At 37.3% G+C, this 20,977-nt stretch overlaps 1 protein-coding gene across 1 annotated transcript; it reads right to left on the bottom strand.

Moving 5' to 3' along the window:
* Window positions 1–15: 15 nt before the first annotated feature.
* TMEM9B (TMEM9 domain family member B) lies at window positions 16–15,229 on the bottom strand. The gene is made up of 5 exons (XM_081346761.1): window positions 14,956–15,229; window positions 11,534–11,625; window positions 9,130–9,238; window positions 7,961–8,095; window positions 16–1,056 (listed from the first exon to the last, which is right to left on the bottom strand). The coding sequence occupies exons 1-5, from the start codon at window positions 15,040–15,042 to the stop codon at window positions 901–903; spliced, it is 579 nt and encodes a 192-aa protein (XP_081202887.1). The 5' UTR covers window positions 15,043–15,229; the 3' UTR covers window positions 16–900.
* Window positions 15,230–20,977: the final 5,748 nt, after the last annotated feature.

Raw genomic sequence — 20,977 nt, 5'->3', positions numbered from 1 at the left:
TGCTCCACTCCAATCTTCACCGCCTAGAACAAGCACTAGAACAAAAACTCTACAGCATCTATTTCAATCAACTATGAAAATAATATTGTGGAGTCCTTCTAGTTTAATAGTTTCATCCTTTCACTTCTTGTGGGTATCAACTATAGTGGCCTAATAGCCAAAATGGATTGCAGATAGGGTTTCAGATCAGATATGAAACAACAATACTATGAATGGTGTGATTTTTTTTCAAAAAATAAATACCTCTGATACTAATATTCTGAAGACTTTATTTGCATTCCATTATCAAGCTAATTTTTTAAAATAATTATTCACCATTGAAATTTACATGAATTGCAGATATCACACAGAATTTTTAGCAAGCAACGTAGAAGGTCCCAATTCCAAATGCCTACTGCACTAAGTCTGCACCTTTAAAGTCAGGCCTCTAGGCTTACCAATTATCTCTGTACATGTAGGGCCTGCCTTTTATTTATAGAAGCTAACAAGCTGACAGAAATATAATTTAACAGTTCAAAGTTTTAGAAGTGATAGTTATATGTACAACATATAGCAGGTGATAAGAAAACAATGTATTTACAAGATTTCATATGTAGATCATTGTAACATACATGCCGCACATTCTTCTCCAAATTCATGTAAATCTCATTTAAGAACCATAGACAATTTTATCTTCATTTTATAAGGATCACACAAATAATTGCTTATATTTTATTAGTAAAAGCAATTATGTACAGAGATTTTGGCTTATTAAAAGATTTTCAGATCTTCCATTTGTGTTTTGTGCTATCTTTGTTGGTAAGATGCAAAAACAAACTTTCTGGTGTGGCATTTCAGGAAGAGAGAGGACAGTGATTTATTTTAGCACATTTCAACCAGTATCAGATGCCACTGGCCATATTAACTGAGCACAACATGGCGATCAAATACAGATTTACGCTGTTCTTGGACTTGGAGTTTCCATCGCTGCTGGGCATGTTCAACTTTGTTCAACATGTTGGCCCGGGTTCGGGAACGTGCCAACACATCATGAGCGTTTGCAAAAGGCTGGTGATCCTGAAATAAACAATATATATATATATATATTTAATATTATTGCTTAGTATACATCTTTTCCAAACTAAACATGCATTGACATATATCCTAATCACACTTACACACACACACACACACACACACACACACACACACACAGAGAGAGAGAGAGAGAGAGAGAGAGAGAGAGAGAGAGAGAGAGAGAGAGAGACTCTTTTCTTAACATCAGGAGTAACAAATATATAGAAAGTTTCGATATCAACTGAATTTCCAGGCCCAGTTGTGTTCATTAGTTGAGGACTACCTGTACATGAAAACACCCAGTTCTTGCATAATGTCAACTAGTAATAGCACTATATGTGACTATGTGACTTTCCAAGACAAAGAACAAAAAAAAAGCAATAAAAGAATTGTAGATATTCATATAACAATAATTTTGAGGGTATGTAATTAGACCTTAGGATTAAGCACTAGAGAGATGTTACGCAACCTGCCTGCAAATATAAAATAATGGACACTGGGAGAACTATTTAGCCTTATACATCAGAATGGAGGAAGCAACTGCACAATGTATGAACATTCCCCCCCCCAATAAGGAATAACTATTAAAAAGGGTGACAATCTAAATCCATCAATAGGGAAGAAGAGCCCTATTTTTTCCTCTTTTTTTGGACTAATTCTACTGCAAAATGAACCTATGGACATGGATTTATGTGTCTTTGGGTACTGTTATAACACTTAGAATTATATTCGTCTTTCTGTAAGATGGCATTCAAATTTAAATAACCAGTACTATGTGACTTCGCAAAGTTTCTGTATTATTTACCAGCAATACCTATTGTGAAGCTGTTTCGAATATTCACTCCATGATGTCAAAGAATATCAACACACATAAGTTTACATTCAATATCTTAATAAAAAGCAAAAATACAGCTGCCTAGTTGACAAAATACCAAGACAATTATGTGTTTATATTAAACATTCAAATGTTAAGCATATGAAAGAATAAATGCAATCCATAAACATGGACATTTACTATCAAATGCTAATAGACTTTAAAATGTTTTGAACACTATGTTTAAAGGTATGATTTAGAGAAGGTCATGCTAATTATTTACATAATTTTATCCTTTATACTGCTTAATGTTCTAATTTATCAGATTATTCAAGACTTCACATTACTGTAATGAAATAGAAATCCACCAAACTGTGAATCTAACATGTTTGAAAAATTTTCAAATCCTGGTTCCTGTGTAAACCCCATATGGATGGCAGGGATTCAGTTATGTTTCTACTGAAATTCACAAGAAAATTAGCTAGATATAAAAGAAATAATTGAACAAATTTGTTCCTTATTTTTTCTTGATTGTTGAAGTAAAATCGTTCCAGGAATCACATGGCTTTATAATGAAGTCACAGCAAAGTAAGTAGGACAGAGGATACCAATAGCACATGGTCACAATATTATTAGGCAAGCAGAACAGCATCTGCTAGCTGGAAGATTTTTCCCATAACTCTTTCTCTTTTGTATAGTTTGGGGGCCCTCTGGAAAAGACCTAGAGAGGGAGTCATGGTGGGTTAATAATGGCAGTCTCCTAAGCAAGAGTACATGATGATTCATGGATAAAGCTCACCAATAATATTAAAAGAACACTTAGAACAGGGATTTTTATTTTTTTCCCATGGGCTTCATTGAATTTTTTGTATATGAGAGAGAGAGAAAAAACGCACCATTCAGAATCACTTGCTTATAAGATGGGAAGCTATATAATTTAGATATATACAGTGGGACAAAAAAGTATTTAGTCAGCCACCAATTGTGCAAGTCCTCCCACTTAAAAAGATGAGAGAGGCCTGTAATTTTCATCATAGGTATACCTCAACTATGAGAGACAAAATGGGGGGAAAGAATCCAGGAAATCACATTGCAGGATTTCTAATGAATTTATTTGCAAATTATGGTGGAAAATAAAACATTTGGTCAATAACAAAAGTTCATCTCAATACTTTGTTATATACCCTTTGTTGGCAATAACAGAGGTCAAACGTTTTCTGTAAGTCTTCACAAGGTTTGCACACACTGTTGCTGGTATTTTGGCCCATTCCTCCATGCAGATCTCCTCTAGAGCAGTGATGTTTTGGGGCTGTCACTGGGCAACACGGACTTTCAACTCCCTCCAAAGGTTTTCTATGGGGTTGAGATCTGGAGACTGGCCACTCCTTCGTTGGCGGTGTGTTTGGGATCATTGTCATGCTGAAAGACCCAGCCACGTTTCATCTTCAATGCCCTTGCTGATGGAAGGAGGTTTTCACTCAAAATCTCACAATACATGGCCCTATTCATTCTTTCCTTTACACGGATCAGTCGTCCTGGTCCCTTTGCAGAAAACAGCCCCAAAGCATGACGTTTCCACCCCCATGCTTCACAGTAGGTATGGTGTTGTTTGGATGTAACTCAGCATTCTTTCTCCTCCAAACACGACGGGTTTTTACCAAAAAGTTCTACTTTGGTTTCATCTGACCATATGACATTCTCCCAATCCTGTTCTGGATCATCCAAATACTCTCTAGCAAACTTCAGACGGGCCCGGACATGTACTGCCTTAAGCAGGGGGACACGTCTGGCAATGCAGGATTTGAGTCCCTGGCGGCGTAGTGTGTTACTGATGGTAGCCTTTGTTACTTTGGTCCCAGCTCTCTGCAGGTCATTCACTAGGTCCCCCCATGTGGTTCTGGGATTTTTGCTCACCGTTCTTGTGATCATTTTGACCCCACAGGGTGAGATCTTGCGTGGAACCCCAGAACGAGGGAGATTATCAGTGGTCTTGTATGTCTTCCATTTTCTAATAATTGCTCCCACAGTTGATTTCTTCACACCAAGCTGCTTGCCTATTGCAAATTCAGTCTTCCCAGCATGGTGCAGGACTACAATTTTGTTTCTGGTGTCCTTCGACAGCTCTTTGGTCTTGGCCATAGTGGAGTTTGGAGTGTGACTGTTTGAGGTTGTGGACTGGTGTCTTTTATACTGATAACAAGTTCAACCAGGTGCCATTCATACAGGTAACGAGTGGAGGACAGAGGAGCCTCTTAAAGAAGAAGTTACAGGTCTGTGAGAGCCAGAAATCTTGCTTGTTTGTAGGTGACCAAATACTTATTTTACCAAGGAATGTACGAATTAATTCATTAGAAATCCTACAATGTGATTTCCTGGATTCTTTCCCCCCATTTTGTCTCTCATAGTTGAGGTATACCTATGATGAAAATTACAGGCCTCTCTCATCTTTTTAAGTGGGAGAACTTGCACAATTGGTGGCTAACTAAATACTTTTTTGTCCCACTGTAAATAAATATTGCATATAAAAGGGTCTATATTCCATAATTCAAAGATTGTAATTGATGGATGTGATATAACTTGCAAAAATTTAAGAAATCAAAGATCTCTCGTTTCAGTTCTGTTAAAAACTGTTAGTTCAAACTAGTGAATATAAAAATAAAAGTTACCATAGTTAAACTTGGCAAGGCCACAATACCAATTTGAATATTTAAAAAAACTTGAGGAAGTCAAATGACCAAGCTACCGGTATATAACCAGTAGCAGAATTCCTTGTCAGTTTATTTCATACTTCAATCTGTCTTTGCTAGAATTTATTCCCTTGATAAAAAAATTCTACAATCTATACAAATATACAAACAAAATACTAAATGATCTTACTATACCTAAGCGTTGTTTGAAGTTTATGAATTTCATAATAAAATGTGAAGCAATCAATATTTTGTAATAGTTAACTACATTTGATTAAATTCTAACTTTTGTTAGGCATTCAAAAAAGTTGAATACTATGGTTAGTAATATATTTTCTAGCAATTATTGCATCATATAAACTCAGGGAAAAGGCAAATAGGAACACTTTTCCTCTTAACTATGCCAAAAATCTAATTATCCAAATTCAGAGAGGCTGGCTCAGGAATTCTGGGAGTTGAAGTCCACGAGTCATAAAAGAGCCGAGGTTGCCTACCCCTGAACTAGCACAACCTCCAGAATGCAAAATATTTATATATTTTCTGCATTATTTTGTGTCAAAAACCAAATAATTAATCTCTCTTTCTGTGCATTTCTTCTTCTTTATTTATATCAGTAACTCAGAACTGAACATTTAATTTATATCTCCAAATTAACTTTTCAACAAAAAACTGACTAAACTATAGTAAAGGGTTTTAGTTCAGATCAGGATATATCTAATTATTTTTCAAATGAAGATGTATATGACTTGCAATTACTACTTAATGCCCTATTAAGATACATTTTATTCTGTACATGCTTTTCAAACTTGTTTCTGTCTGCCATGTATTTTGATGTTTATACTTGGCAGAATTGATGACATTTTATTTTCTTTAGCTGTTTGGAAAGGCTGGCCTAAAACTATTTAAGTGAATACATAATACTAATGTTCATATTAAAATATAGCAACAACATAATATGGGGTGCTGGTGACATTTATTAACTGATATTTCAAATAATTTTGAAAATGCGAATCCCAGGCATATTTACGTTAAAGATATAAAATCCTCGAACTCTGGGATAAATAAAAACAGCCGTTTATTGTTAAAACAACAAAGCAATAAAACAATAAAAACAACCATGTAAAAACAACTATCTACTGCCTTAGCAGGACAGGGAGCGATGAGAGGGGAAAGGATGATAAGATCAAAATGTGTACAAGGTGATGCGGGGCAGTCAGAGTAATTACGGTTGGCTAGAGCAGACAGGCCTATCATGCGCTCAATGAGTAGAGCGCATAGAGCGCAGAGCCGGTTAGGCTTATAAGCAGACTCTCCAGCTTCCAGCGTTTACTCTGATGACGACCTGCGAAAGCTAAGGCAGTAGATAGTTGTTTTTACGAATGGTTGTTTTTATTGTTTTATTGCTTTGTTGTTTTAACAATAAACGGCTGTTTTTATTTATCCCAGAGTTCGAGGATTTTATATCTTTAACATAACTGATATTTGTAATTTTTAGACAAACTGGTATTAATGATCTCCATACATTCTGCTAGACATTATTAAATCTGCTGGATATTTGTCTTCATAATGAACTTCTGGTAATACATTAAGTTACTTTCTATTTAGTCAGGTAAAGATACAACATGATGGTCAGGAATGTGCTTACTAGACTTTGCCCAAGTTTGTCTTACATATTATTTTTGAGCAATTCGTACAGTCCATTAAATGCCACTATTTGTTTTAACTAACTTTTCTTGAGCCCTCCGTAGACAAAATTCAAATGAATCGAAGTTAAATAGCAGGCATGCATGACATTAGGCCAGTGGTGGGATTCAGCCAGTTCGCACCACTTCGGCAGAACTGGTAGCTAATTTTTTTTTGCCCAGGCCCAGAATAGACTTCCAGAAGCGGCATCCACACAGAGAACCGGTTGTTCACATATTTGAATCCCACCACTGCATTAGGCCCTATGCTTATACTCCGCTGACAGAACCCTAAAGTATGTGACAAAATTATTATACTCGAAATTCTGAAAACACACCAATACTACAGGTTTTAGCCAGCATTTACACTTTACAGCAAAAGCACACGCTGAGTGGAATTTTCCTCACAGTGAACTAGACGGCAGGAAGGGTATCCATGGGGAGGTGAAAGAAGAGATAGTTTTGCCACACTTCCTTCTTCTTCATACGGTTCCCTTTTCTAACCCTTTGAGGCAAATTTCATGAGGGCACAAGAGACTATAAGTGAAGGGGAAATTTGTGAAAATCACTTTCTTGTGCTGCCAGTTAAATGTGCACCTTAAAAGCCTTCTATAGCAAGATGGATAGAGCTGCTGCCCCACGGGATTTGTGGGACAGCAGAATGCAGTAGTCTCTTCATCTCAACCTTGCTAAGGGCAGAGATGGGAGAGATAGGCAAGGGAAGTTCAAGCTGAATCTGTATGCATGAGGGCCTTATCTAACAACCACATAGTTGTCATCCTATGACCATAACCATGACTGCTGTCACTAAGCAATATAGTCATGTGATGTTTTGCTTAACTACCACTTTGCTTAGCAATGGAAATTCTGGTGCCAATTAGGGTTGTAACCCAAAGACTACCTTTATTTATGAATCTAAACAACAACATCTGTACCCAAGAAAGGATTGTGAATGGAGCGTGGCACGTTTCTACAAATGTTTGTTACTAACCTTGTATAGGAAATCGTCAAATGACTGGCATAAAGACCATCAAGTCATCCCTATTCAGTAGATCATCAAATGTTAAAGATGTTAATATAATGTTGAATTATATACCAAAGTTTTGGAATTTGACTATTTATCAGTAGCTAGGGTTCTATCAAGCAAGGGATGGCTAAAAGAATTATATTAAGAAATTAGAAAAATATTATTCCAGACCTCAATGAAATGATTGTCAGAAATAGATCTACTTATTTTCTATCAATCAAAAGATGCAGCAACATGTGTTACTATGACAGAGGTTCTGTGAGACCCCCATAAACATCTTATACTATTCATATTAGAGAATTCACGAGCAAACAGGTAATTATTGGTAGGTATAAATACAAAAATATTTTTTCTGGTTTTCCTTTTCCTTCTTTGCATTTTTAGTTTGTATATTTTTTTAATTTTCTTTTTAAGATTGAATATTGCCATGTTAACAATTAACAATATTTAAAGAGAAACACATTATTTTGGAAACAATGACAATCAATAGTAACCATCTACTGTTAGAAAGATGGTTTTCCAATACAGTACTGTTGGAAAATAATAGTACTGTTTTCACTTTAGCAGTCAATTCTAAAGTCTTAATGGAGATATCTTTGTCAGATTTTAAATCCTATTTAAACTATCAAAATTAAACCTGTACTGTAATTAGAGAACTCATTACATATTTGAATAGACTAAACACAGAACTTACCCCAACATCTTCATCGCTCTGTATTAGCTGTGAATGTCCAAAGAGACGTCTCTTCAGAATTGGTTCTACCATAGTGAGATACACCATGTATAGTAGCAGAAGACCCAAGATGCACAAATATATTATGATGGTAAACTATATAATACAAAACAATATTTCAATTTATGCCACTTAAGATCATACTTATTTGGATTATATAGGCTGTTAAAGTAAACTGAAATGTCTAGCAAACTACAACACATCTTATTTTCACTCATTGATCCCCAAAATACAATCAAAAGAAATAAAATTATGAATTTAGAATGGAGTGAAAAAAATGAAAAAAAATTTCTGAGAAGACGACATAGAAAAAAAGATGAAACTCACATTTTCAAGTAATATTATTATAATTGCCTTAATGTGGCTTTAAAAATTACTGGATACCAGCTAATAAAAGTGAGCCTACATTAAATTTCAGATGTTCTTCTAGAAACAACCGAATGAGGTAGGAAACATAAGCAAAAGAAAATATCCAACACTATAAGCAGTTTCTTGTACAAATTAAAAGACAATCTTCTCAGAAGCATCATATGCATGCTTACAGGCAAATGTGTTTGATATCAGGTATACTCAACAAGTGCAATCAGTCCCAAGCTGCTTGTACACTTGTACAACAAAGGTAATTTTACTGCACACTGAACAGTATACATAGTATTTTTCAAGCATACTTTGAGCTGGCAAGAAAAAGCTAGGTAGAATGATGTACAATCACTAGCTTACAAAATTCCATAAAATTAATGCTAAGCAACTGAATCATATGGACTACAGTTGAAATGGTAAGAATTAAGACAGATAAGGGCAGAATAATATATAATGTAATCCAACATGTTTCCAAAACTGAAAACAAAAAAGCAATTCATGACCATAAAAATCAATAAATATTTAGAACTCTTAGCATCTCAGGAAATATCATCTTAGGAAATATCATCTTTAGACTTAGATAACACAACAAAGTAATATATCTTAGCACCTAAGTGCTATGATCAGATTAATTTGTAAATCAGTAATTTACATTTTTCACAAAAAGAAAATTAAATTTTACAAAGATGCCTTGCTTTCACTATTTTATAATCTAAGATACTGTTATAATACATGTTATAATACATTTGAACATTAGAGTTATAATTTACTTTTATTATATCTGAACTTCTTTCCTCATACTTGCATTCACAACGCAAGCAATAGGCTTCAACGTCCTGTCCTAGAACTGGCATAGGATACACCACATGAAGACAATCACTGCATGGGAAGGAAAAAAATATTTGGCAGGCATTTAGATAAATTTATGCCATCAGAAAGAAATATTCACCAATAACAACACATGCTGAATGTAACCCTGAATGAAGAGTTAACCAATCTATTATTAATTTGTATGAATGTTAGAAATACTTGACATTTAATCTACCTAGTATCAGCTTAAATTTTTAATTTGTCTCATTAATATTTAACCTATTAGAAAATTAGTGGTTTCCACGAAACAAACAAATCTGTTTAAATGTCAACATTAGAACTTTTAGATAAGTAAGCTCCAAAATATCACCTTCCTCTAACCTAAGAATCTTACATTTTTCATCAACTACCATGCTTCCTAAATGGAGAGACAGCACTTTTGTTATTTGGAACTGGTAGCATCAATAAGGATTACTAATCACTCAAAGATGAGTGATACCCTTACCTGCAAATCTATCATGCTCCTAACTTTTCCACTTAAGCCATATTCTAAAATATAGTAAGAGCATATTACAAGGAGTTTCATTTGGCATAAAATCATAGGGCACGCAATAATGAAAGACAAAAGCTATAGACTATATGAAAAAAATCTTTTTTGTGTGGCAAAAATTAGGGAACAACTGAAAGAGGTTTCAAAAGAAAATAATTTCCATTAGACAAGTGATTGTGGAACAATAGGACCGATTGTTTCAGCTATAATCTGTTTTTCCTCCTATTTTATCAAAGTTATCATAAATATAATATGCTCCAGACCTGTTTTACAGAATAGTAATTCCTTCTTCCTCATCTATATTTCAGGAACTTTTAATCCTATGCAGAAAATTCAGTATTTCTGGATCAAATCATATTATGAGGCTTATGGATTGAGGATGTAGATCTGTGAAATATCATATTATATTTTCATAAGGGATTTTTAATGATATAGGACTGATAAGGAAACATGTATACTCAAGAGTCCTCTTAAGTATGTTTATTTTTATAGGTCTTGGACACATTTTCATTTTAGTTATTTTTTAATCCTTCTGATAAACTTAATAACTATTTCTGTACCAAGATAAGAAGACGAAGTAGCACATTCCATTCATAACTGCATAACAATGTTGAATAAATTAAAGCTATTCATTATGCTACCAGACAAATAAAATGTTTTAATTGAACCAGCTTATAATTATAACTATCTTTGATAACCTGGATTAATTTAACCCCCTATTGGAAAAAAAATAAATTATATGATCTAACACTATCACCAAAAGGGATCCTTATGATAAATAACACCACAGAAAAGGTGTCTTTTGTTACGCAGCTAGGAGGTCTTCATGATATGAATATTGCAATAGGGGCAATAATGCTTTAATATTCTGTCGTAATATCTACTGAGAAAATCTGCCTCCTGTTCCTCAGGAAATTTGCTCTTCTCCAGAAGTAGACAATAGACAATGACAAGGTGCTTTGGGAATTGAAGCATAGGGCCAGGTTACTTGAAGGACAACTTGTCTCTCATTGTGTCTGCCCAATCTGATCTAGCAGGGTTGGTATGGTTTGGGTTCCTTGGATTAAACAATGCCATCTATTCTCTGCAGCAGTGCCAGCCCTTAGGAATGAGGTTCTCCCCCCCCCCCCCACACACACAGGGATTTCAATGGGCCTCACCCTACTGGTATTTTGAAGGGCCCTGAAAGACTTGGCTTTTCACCAAGACCTTTGGCATGATTGAAGCCCCCTTTTCTACTTTTTCTTTGTTCTCATTTGGGCTTATCTCTGCCATCTTTGTTCTTTTTGTTTCATTCTAATGCTTTTAACATCTTGTCCAAAGATGCCGTGAATTGCGTAGCGTATATTATTACTATGCTTGGTCACTCAGCTAGCCAGATGTTTAGGCCAGGTTTGGCATTATTATCCACCTATTGAGTCCTTGCCAAGTGCTTGTGATAGGCAGATGTTGTTTATTAATCTATACCTACTGTATAAGTAAGGGACGTTATGCAAGCCAATGATCTAAAACCATGAAAATCAGCCTACAGACATGTATCTGATTAATTTTAAGATCACAAGTTATATCAAAAATCATTACATTGTCTTATATAAAAACACTTTAAAATAAATGATTTTTAAACCAAAATATCTATAAAAGTTATTCTGAATGTTATTTCAAATATAACATTTACTAGCAATGACCACAAACAACCTCAATTTAAGCATCCAGATTTAACAGTTTCCTTGATCCAAAATACTTTTCAAATACCAATAATAAATGAGCTATTTAAAATACTCTGATGTCTTAAATATAAAGTATCATATACCTACCAATCCTTCTGTGAAACATTTTTACTAAAAAATTGACCTCCGTGGTCTTTGTATGGTGGACATAGGCATTTACATCGGACATCCTGGGAGTTCTGTAAAGGTAAAGTGAATTAAGAATGATTTTGTCAGAATAATAAAAATTATAAATGCAGGGAAACAGAGAAATAATTCTTAAGGGCGGTTTTCCAGTGTGTTGGAACAAAAGCAGAATAGATGGAGCCAAGAAACCTATTGAAAAGAAATGCCTGTTAAACTAAAATTTTATTTTCCAGATAAATGTGTATTGACTTTCAGCATAATTCAAAAATCTTTTAAGTAGCATAATAGCAACCCAAACTGAAAGATAAAAGCTCAGAAATGCATTTGCAGGAGTCATCTGCAATTCAGTTTATTCATAAGTTTGTTTTATTCAGAGGGAAATATGGCAATTAAATTTTATTTAGGAGTAAGATATTCAAGGTTTTAAGTGCTATTATCCCATTAATAAATAATTATATTAAACAGGATTAAAATGCTACCTATTAACATTATTGAGCTTTAGTTATGGCTAAGTACAGTATTAACTAAGACAAACTTCACGTAACCTGACTAGTCATTACACTAAACTATGATTATTTTAAACATAGTTGTGGCATACAAATCCAGCTGACACATATTTGCAAACAGCAATTTCATAGAATTAAAAAGCAGAAGGAAGATGATGTTAGGAATCTGGAACTTCAGAGAAAAAGGCCAGAACATGAGGGAACATCTGTGTGTCCTGGCAACCAAGGAAAATAAGAAGGAGTTAACAAAAGCGATTTTGCAGCAGGAGGTACAATGTCAACCTTATTTATTTATTTATTATTTATTAATTTAATTTATATACCGCCCTTCTCCCGAAGGACTCAGGGCGGTTAACAGGGCAATATATAAAAACAAGTTACAAAAATTAAAAATTATTAAAAAGTAATTAAACAGTGCCCATAATAAATTAATACAGATTGAAAATTAAAATCCATTTATAAAATCCCACCCCGTCCCATCAGGCCAGGCCAGCTTGTTCAAAGAGATGGGTTTTAAGATCTCTTGAGGTATCCCAAACAGGACGCATGCCCAAATGAAGTAATTCTTCTTTGTTGTACAAGTTACTTTAACAGAATCTTGCAAGTCTGAAAGTATATTTCTCCCCAGTTGCCTTTATGTCCCCCCAAAAAACTAGGGAGCTATCTTCTAAGAAGTTCTATATGCTAGAAGAAATATCTCAATCCATCTTCAATATAAAACACTTCATAGGATAGTCCTGAAAAACAATCTAGACATTTCAACTTGCCCGGAAAACACAGTGGTAAACAGTGTTTTACAGAGTGCACATTACCTTCTATGCCCAATTCAGGATATGCTTATGGTATATACAGTCATACGTGGCATAGGCCCGAATTATCTACATGATCATGTACTTTATTTATTTATTTATTTATTTAATCCCATTTATATCCCGCCCTTCTCTGAAGACTCAGGGCGGCTTACAATCTAAAGCACAAATCAATGTGCTTAGCAATAGCCTTCATTCTATGTATATGCCTGCTTATTAGGGCTTTCGCTCCCCCACCTCAAGCGGCATTATTACAAAGTCAGCTTATTGCCCCCAACAATCTGGGTCCTCATTTTACCTACCTCGGAAGGATGGAAGGCTGAGTCAACCTTGAGCCTGGTGGGACTCGAACCTGCACTAATTGCGCAGCCCATCTGATGCATTAAATGTCCAGTACTTTTTGCATATCCCAGTGTGGACATGCTTCAGTGAACTGAAACATGGACTCCAGTGTGGACTATATTGTTTCCGTAATAGGTATGTTATAGAACAACTTGTTACTGAAGTGGAACTGGCTTCATCTTTGATATAACTTATTAAGGTACTGAAAACATCTCCCTTTAACCACTCCCTTTATTTTAGAAATTTTCATACTACTGGTTTTAATCATTATAATTGTATTGAATTTGAAATTGAATTATAGAGATATTAAAAACCATCTAGAATATAAATATATACCGGTAATTATAAACATATAATTCAAACTGTATATTTAAGCATATACTTAAAATGTCTTTTAGTTGCTTTATGACTGCCTATAAATGGAATAAAAATAAGTTAATAAAATATATGTATATATAATTTCTACTTGCACTGTTCAGAGGTTATTTCAGCCAAAAATAAATTCATTTGACTCAACTCTTCCACAGTAAGACAGATACATAGATAAAATATTAACATGCAAAAGTTACCCACTGTGCTTTGTCCTTATTTTGGCTCTCTGGGAGTATATATTGAACAAAGAGGAACAAAAACAGTATGTATGTATGTATGTATGTATGTATGTATGTGTACACATACATACATACATACATACATACATACATGCATATATATATATATATATATATATATATATATATATATATATATTTGTTTTCTGAGGTTTTCCCGGGTGTTTGTATGTAGATCTTTGGTCATTCGGGTTTTTTCCCACGTAGAATTGGAGGTATCAGGGCAACATTTCGACGAAATCTCATCCGTCATCCTCAGGCTGGTGGCTTCAGCTTCGTATATATATATTTCCTATTTTGAAATTTCTTTCAGATATTTTTTTCCCAGAGATCCCAATTTAAAAGCATTGCAGACTGACAAAAGCATTAAATCTCATTTGTGGACAGTCACAAGAAATTATAGCCAAACGTAGACTAGACAGCCATATCAATTCTCAGTACAAAATTAAAAAATACTAGCTGGAATGAGATGCTTTTTCAAACGGTGTTTGAATTATAGGTTTGAGCAAGAAGCATTACAGGTTTAAGCACCTTACTACAAGAAAAAGAAGTTGACAAACACTTCGGTGGTGTGTGTGTGTGGTGGTGGGGGGGAACCGGGGGCGGGAGGAGAATCAAAGCAACTTGAAATCATAAAAACATCGGCCTCTTCGAAGAACGATTATTTCTGTTCTTGCTCACAGTTCGCTGGCTAGGCCAGGGGTAGGCAACCTCGGCTCTTTTATGACTCATGGACTTCAACTCCCAGAATTCCTGAGTCAGCATAGCTGACTCAGGAATTCTGGGAGTTGAAGTCCATGAGTCATAAAAGAGCCGAGGTTGCCTACCCCTGGGCTAGGCCATGCCTTGCTTTAGAAACATATGGAAATACTCTTCAAAGTAGAGACCAAGGAGGAAGGGAGAAGAGGGGAGGAAAGAGGGGAGCGAGACGGGGATGGCAGCTGAAAAAATGACGTGGTCCCCGCTTGGGCCCAAATTATCCAGGCGGTGGGGCGCCCTGCTTCCCCTCCGGCCCTTCGAGAGGTTTTTCTTGGCTGCCGGGAAGCAGGAAAGCAGGCGGGCGACAGGGAGGGCAGCCTTGAGCCAAGGGGGCCGACGGGGACGGGGGCGCTCACCTTTCCTTCGTCGGTGCCCTGACTCGACCCCCACGCCAGCGCTAGCAGCGCCCACAGCAGCGCCCACGCGACCCTCGGGACCGCCATGGCCGACTCTGCGCGGGGTTCCGGCTTTCTTAGCGCCGCCAAGGCGGGCCCGGAGCCCGCAGCCTCAGCTCTCCGATCATCGAAACTTCCGCCTCCAAAGCCCGCCTCGGAACGGTCTTTCAGTCACGTGGTGCATCGGGCCTTCCGTTTCGGGGAGGGGGCGGGGCCTCGAGCTGCCCCAACAGGAGACCTAATTGGCTGGCGCTGCCCCCTTTCGGCAAAGCCGCAAAAGGAGGCGTGGAAGCGTTCCACCCGCCCCCGCCCCCGCCCCCGCGTGTGGCGTCTGAAATAGTCCACGCCGCCGCTAGATGGGAGCCTAGACTTAGAGGTGGCTCGTGGGAGCCCTCTAACGGTCACGCGCGTCCCTGCAGTCGAGATACGGTAATTATTCGTTGAAGCGGCTGTTGCCTGTCGCGCGTCCAACCGAGAGGGAGATGGGAGGAGTTTGTTCTCCTTTCCTTCTCCCGGGACAGGGGTAGGCAACCTTGGCTCTTTTATGACTCGTGGACTTCAACTCCCAGAATTCGGGCTCAGGAATTCTGGGAGTTGAAGTCCACGAGTCATAAAAGAGCCAAGGTTGCCTACCCCTGTCCTGGGAGAAAGCCTCCCTTTTACTTAGAAATGAAAATCTGCCTCCAGGTCTAGATTGAAAATTGATAGGCAGGTGGCTGTAGGGAAGCTTGCTTACTTATTTGGATATTAGCTTAAGGCTGAACATATCCAGACAGTCACAGTATACATGCTCCTGCTTAATGTATACAGTGACCCTTCAAAATTTTGATGACTCTGAACAGGGGAACTTACCGTATGTTTTGTCTTCATAGTTGCAGCATCCCCCATGGTCATGTAAACATGATTTGGGTGCTGGCTCACAATTACAATGTCAAAGTGTCCCCCAGTCACATTATCACTACTTGAAACCTTTGCTGCCCACTTCTGTTAAGCAAAATCAATGAAGCGAAGCCAGCAGAAGATTGAAAATGGCAATCACAGGATGCTGTGATGATGTGGGAGTCACTTAAGGACAGTAACTGGGGCTGTTGGAAGTGTCATTGTAAGCTGCTGCAGTCATGTGACACTGCCATAGTATTGCTTAATATTGCTTAAGAGTTCCCACTTTAAATTACTTCTGATAAGTGAGGATTACCTGCATAGTAGCAGGGGGATATAACTCTTTAACTAGTACAGATTTTTCAGCTCAGTAGCCCTAAAGGTCCATCAAAATAAAATCAACTTATTTACAGAAATAATGGTTTTGTTTATACAACAGTAATAACTCAATGCTATCTAAACCATGATTTATCTAACCCCATACAAGCTGTGTGTGTTCTTTTATAGATCACAGCTGACCCTTGATGACTTATTCAGGAAGATTTTATTTTGTATTTTCCTTCATAAATAAATAAATAAACCTTTATTGTCAAAGTACAACATGTGTACATTGAGATTAGCTGAGCCTCCCCCCACCCCCCCGTGCTCTCTCCCCCCAACACACAGTGACAACAAACCCTCCATCCTACCACACCATGTGAACCAACTACACCACACACCGGCCTCCCAAGTCAATTCTGCATAAGATTATGTCCCATTTAAAAGCCTAACAGCCCACGGATTAAAGCTATTTTTCAGCCTGTTGGTACAGCTGGCTATATTCCTATATCTCCTACCGGATGGTAGGAGAGTAAAGAGATACCGTCCAGGGTGTGAGTCATCCCTGAGAATCTTCCTCACTCTTCCAAGGCAACGAGCCCTGGCGATGTCATCCAGTGGTGTCAGGGAACAGCCCACAATGTCTTGTGCTGTGCTCACTACCCTCTGTAATACTTTCCTGTCCGCGACTGTCAGACCAGCATACCAAACCACAATACCATACGAGAGGACGCTCTCTATAGTAGACCGGTAAAAGAGGGTCATTAGCTGTTGTTCTACCCTGTTCTTCCACAAGACCCTAAGAAAGTGAAGCCTTTGTTGGGCCTTTCTAGCCACCTGGGTTGTGTTAACTTTCCAGGTCAGATCTTCACAGAGGTAGACTCCCAGAAATTTAAAGGAGGAAACTCTCTCTACACAGTCCTCCCCGATGTAAAGTGGGGCAGGTTCCTCCTTTTTTCTCCGGTAGTCTAACACCATCTCTTTCATCTTGCCGATGTTTAGGTGCAAGTTGTTGTTACTACACCATATGGATAGTTTTTGTACCTCCGACCTATATGCTGTCTCATCCCCACCTGTAATAAGACCCACCACAGTTGTATCATCTGCGAACTTGATTATCGCAGTGGATGGGTTAGATGATACACAATCATAAGTGTATAAAGAGTACAGGTAGGGGCTAAGCACACAGCCCTGTGGCGTGCCGGTGCAAAGCTTCAGGGGGGTGGACAAAGCAGACCCGACCCTCACTGTTTGTAACCGATCCCTAAGAAAGTCTTGAATCCAATCACAGATGGAGGGGGAGAATTTCAAGTCAGTCAGCTTCTTGAAGAGAATGCTCGGCAAAATGGTGTTGAAAGCCGAGCTGTAGTCAACAAAAAGCATCCTAACGTAACTTCCAGGTTTCTCGAGATGACTTGCTACAGACTTGCTTCATGGACAAGTTGATAAAAATCTGAAAACAGCTTACATATTTAATTCAAGGATATCCACCAAGCAGTGTCACCTCTCTGGAATGAATGAAAAACAGCATAATCAAGTGCCCGAAACCACTTTCTTGATTGAAGTCACCCATAGATCCCAAAACTTTATTTGCCAATGGGATATAGTGTGGCATATTACCAAAAAAATAAAAACCCAGGATCATTTATTTATCTCGTGTAAAAAGAAAAGTAGCATTTGCTGCTTTGCATATCACATTCCAACTCTTAGCTATCCTAGAATAATAAAACCATAAATTTCATTTTGGATGTATTTTCTTCTGAAAATGATGTTTCCTGTTTAATTTTATTACCTTACATCATTTGAAAAATAATTGAATTACAATTAACAGTCAAATGTATGGCCCATCCACTACTAGCCTGTAATGGTTTTCATGCCAGCTTGCAGGGGCTGTATTCCGTCAGGAACATACCTTTCCATCACTGATTTCTCCTTTATCCAATTGTACGTATTACACAATTTCAGTTTTTATCAATAGATGTATCAATATAAGTGGTAAATATATCAATAAAAGCAGTTCAAAGTGCTGGTTTCCCCTTTAAAGCCCTTCATGGCTTGGAACCAGATGACCTAAGGGACCATCTTCTCCCAGTGGTTTCTACTCATCCAGTTTGATTCTGCAGGTTGAACACACTACGGGGCCTGTCAGCCAAGCAATGTTGCTGGCAAATACTAGGAAATGTGGAGCACACCTGTCCTGTCTGACCTGGAGGAGCAGACAGATATCTTCAGGGAGAGAAGGTACCAGTTGACATGAATGAAACAAAAAGTAGGTTAGCTAAGGCAGATTCAAAAGTGAAGATATCATTACTGTCTTTATCTCATATTCTCATCCTATTTTTCCTATGTTTTTGACCCATCCGTACCTCTCTTTGTCATTTATATTCATTTTTTCTGTTGGAATCTTGGTGCTCTCAGAGCTTGCAGACGTTTCATTACCCAAATTAGGTAACATCATAGGTGCTGTTAAGGAGTGGGGTTTGCTCTTATTTTTATATACCTGTGGCTTGCCCTGTCAGTGTTGGTGGGAGTGGTCTTGTGGTTCATTGATTAGGCTGTGGTTTACTGTTACCTTGTTTGTCTGCATTGGTACTTCCTTGATAAGGGTATTGTCGACTTCTTGATTGTTGATCTAGAAGTTAATCTTGGTGTTAATCACTGTTTGGGTGTTGATTGCTGGTGGGTAGGCATTTTGGTCTTTTTGTTTCCTTTTTTGCTTTTTAATTGTCTCTTTTGAATGGTATGTAGACATTGACAAGTGTCAGCCTCCCCCATAGAATGAAATATTAAAAAGGCAGAATATTATGTTTCCCCAAAAGACCTTAAAGGCAGAAAAACAGGCCCAGTTTTTCTTAATAGCCCCAAGCAGAAACTAGGCAGAGGCCAGGTCAGTAGAAATACAGATTTGATAATCCCATTCAGAAAGAGTGAGGCCCCATTCATGAGCAAATGCTACCAGGCAGAAGCCTATTCAAGACAAAATATTTTGAAATTCCTTGCAGCAAAACTGACAACTAACAATAGCAGAGTGATAGAATTAGAACCAGCAACCCCTCACCCAAAAAATCCAACAAAGGAAGTAAGCCATCAGCCCCAGCCCCAGAAAAGCAGGACATGACCTTTAGGACATAATAGGATTAACCCACCACCATCAGAATACTAAAAGGGCACATCAAACCTCAGGTCAAAGTTCATGCCACAGAAACGGGGAAACAAATCCAAACACAAAAGCCCAAGAAGGTACAAAAACCCACCAGTCCCAGCTACATGGTGTCAGCTTTCCCAGAACCACATTTCTGTCTGGCTCTGCTCTTCAGTAAACTACAACCTGCTTTCTAAAGCAGTCTCCATTTTGTTTATTCCTGGTTTGGACTGGACCCTGTTTTTTCTTTCAACACAAGTAACACTGACAGGCAAGCTATTAGAATATAAAAATAAGAACAAACCAATTTCCTTTTAGCATTGATGGTGTTTCCAAGTTTGGTAATGAGACATCTGCAAGAAAACCACCAAGCTCAGAGAGCACTAAGTACCCCAGAGTTCAACCCTGAGCTATAGATATTCTCTTTTATCAGTATTTATTTTTCTCTTCCAAGTAGCAGGTTGCCAGGGAAGAAATAGGTAATTGTTACTAAAGGTCAGTACTGATTGCTTACAAATAACTTTTGAAATTAATCTGAGGGCCTAGGATTATATATGGCTCATTAGCACCAGCTGCTCACACCTAGCCTAGTTTTTGTTTTTCTGTTTTCCACCAATTGATATATTTTTAAATCTCACTAAGTATGCAAAGAAGCTTGACTTTAACAGCTGGGTAAAATATGGATATTGTGTGGAATGCCTCTGGAAAATGGAATTCAATACTAATTCTACTTGCTAGTTTCTTTTTTCCAGCAAATTTGAGCAAACTTTTGATATAATATAAAATAACATGTTTAATGGGACTCAATGAATCTCCAAGGGCCATATCAAAGATGATAAACTATTATATAAATAGCTAAAAACTCACAATTTTAGTTGCTTTTTTCCCTGGCTTTTAAGGGAAAAAGTATTAGAAACTTACATGCTTAAAGACTATTTTTAAATCAGATGGCTTAAAGATATACCTTTAGATTCATTAGGGACTTAGATTTGCTCTTCTTTTGATGGACGACATGACAATTTTTGCTTTTTATATCTTTGTATCTTCTGAAAAATAAAGTTTGCCTCAAATCTTGGTGACTACATGGATTCATATATGTAATTTATCTGGGAAAGAATAGGAACTGATTTACCATTGCCTTCTTCAGATATGTTTTTCTAACTTCTCAGTCTAGCCAAAGCCTGATGGCTCCTGATGGTCTACCATATAAGTACAACTATCATACCGGTTCAGTATAGCTTTCTTGATTAATCAATGTTGGCTAGGTGTTGCCAGCTGCTTAAACATTTACAAATACTGTAATTCAGGAGACTGAATTCTAATTTCTCCCCTTCCATCTCCAAATCAATAAAGCCAAAATTATGAAAGCCAAGGGACTATCCAAGGCAAGGACAACATGCTTTCTTGTGGGTTCCCCCCCCCCAATTAACTCAGTTGTCTGTATTCTTACAACACAGTGAAGCATAACCTAACCACATGGGTTGGTAAAATGTGGCTGAGTTGAGTATGAAATGCACAGTTTCCTGGTTTTTGCAAATATTTATTCTTTGAAAGAAAATGTCTCAGGTATGTATATTTGTCCAAGCTGTGCAATGTAGTGCTTTTAAGAAGCCACATTAGAGTTCTGTTTCCAACTGCTGCTGT

This window comes from Vipera berus (assembly GCF_964194415.1).
Source record: "Vipera berus genome assembly, chromosome: 1".
Taxonomy (NCBI): domain Eukaryota; kingdom Metazoa; phylum Chordata; class Lepidosauria; order Squamata; family Viperidae; genus Vipera; species Vipera berus.
This window is presented reverse-complemented; position numbering and strand designations above follow the sequence as displayed.

What these genes read in the sequence shown, in the direction of transcription:
- TMEM9B (XM_081346761.1), bottom strand. Translation starts at nt 15,042, where the DNA reads ATGGCGGTCCCGAGGGTCGCGTGGGCGCTGCTGTGGGCGCTGCTAGCG. An exon ending in AGGGCACCGACGAAGGAAAG is followed by an intron (nt 11,626 to 14,955) that starts GTGAGCGCCCCC and finishes TTACCTTTACAG; the next exon opens with AACTCCCAGGATGTCCGATG. An exon ending in GAAGTTCAGATATAATAAAA is followed by an intron (nt 8,096 to 9,129) that starts GTAAATTATAAC and finishes TGTATTATATAG; the next exon opens with TTTACCATCATAATATATTT.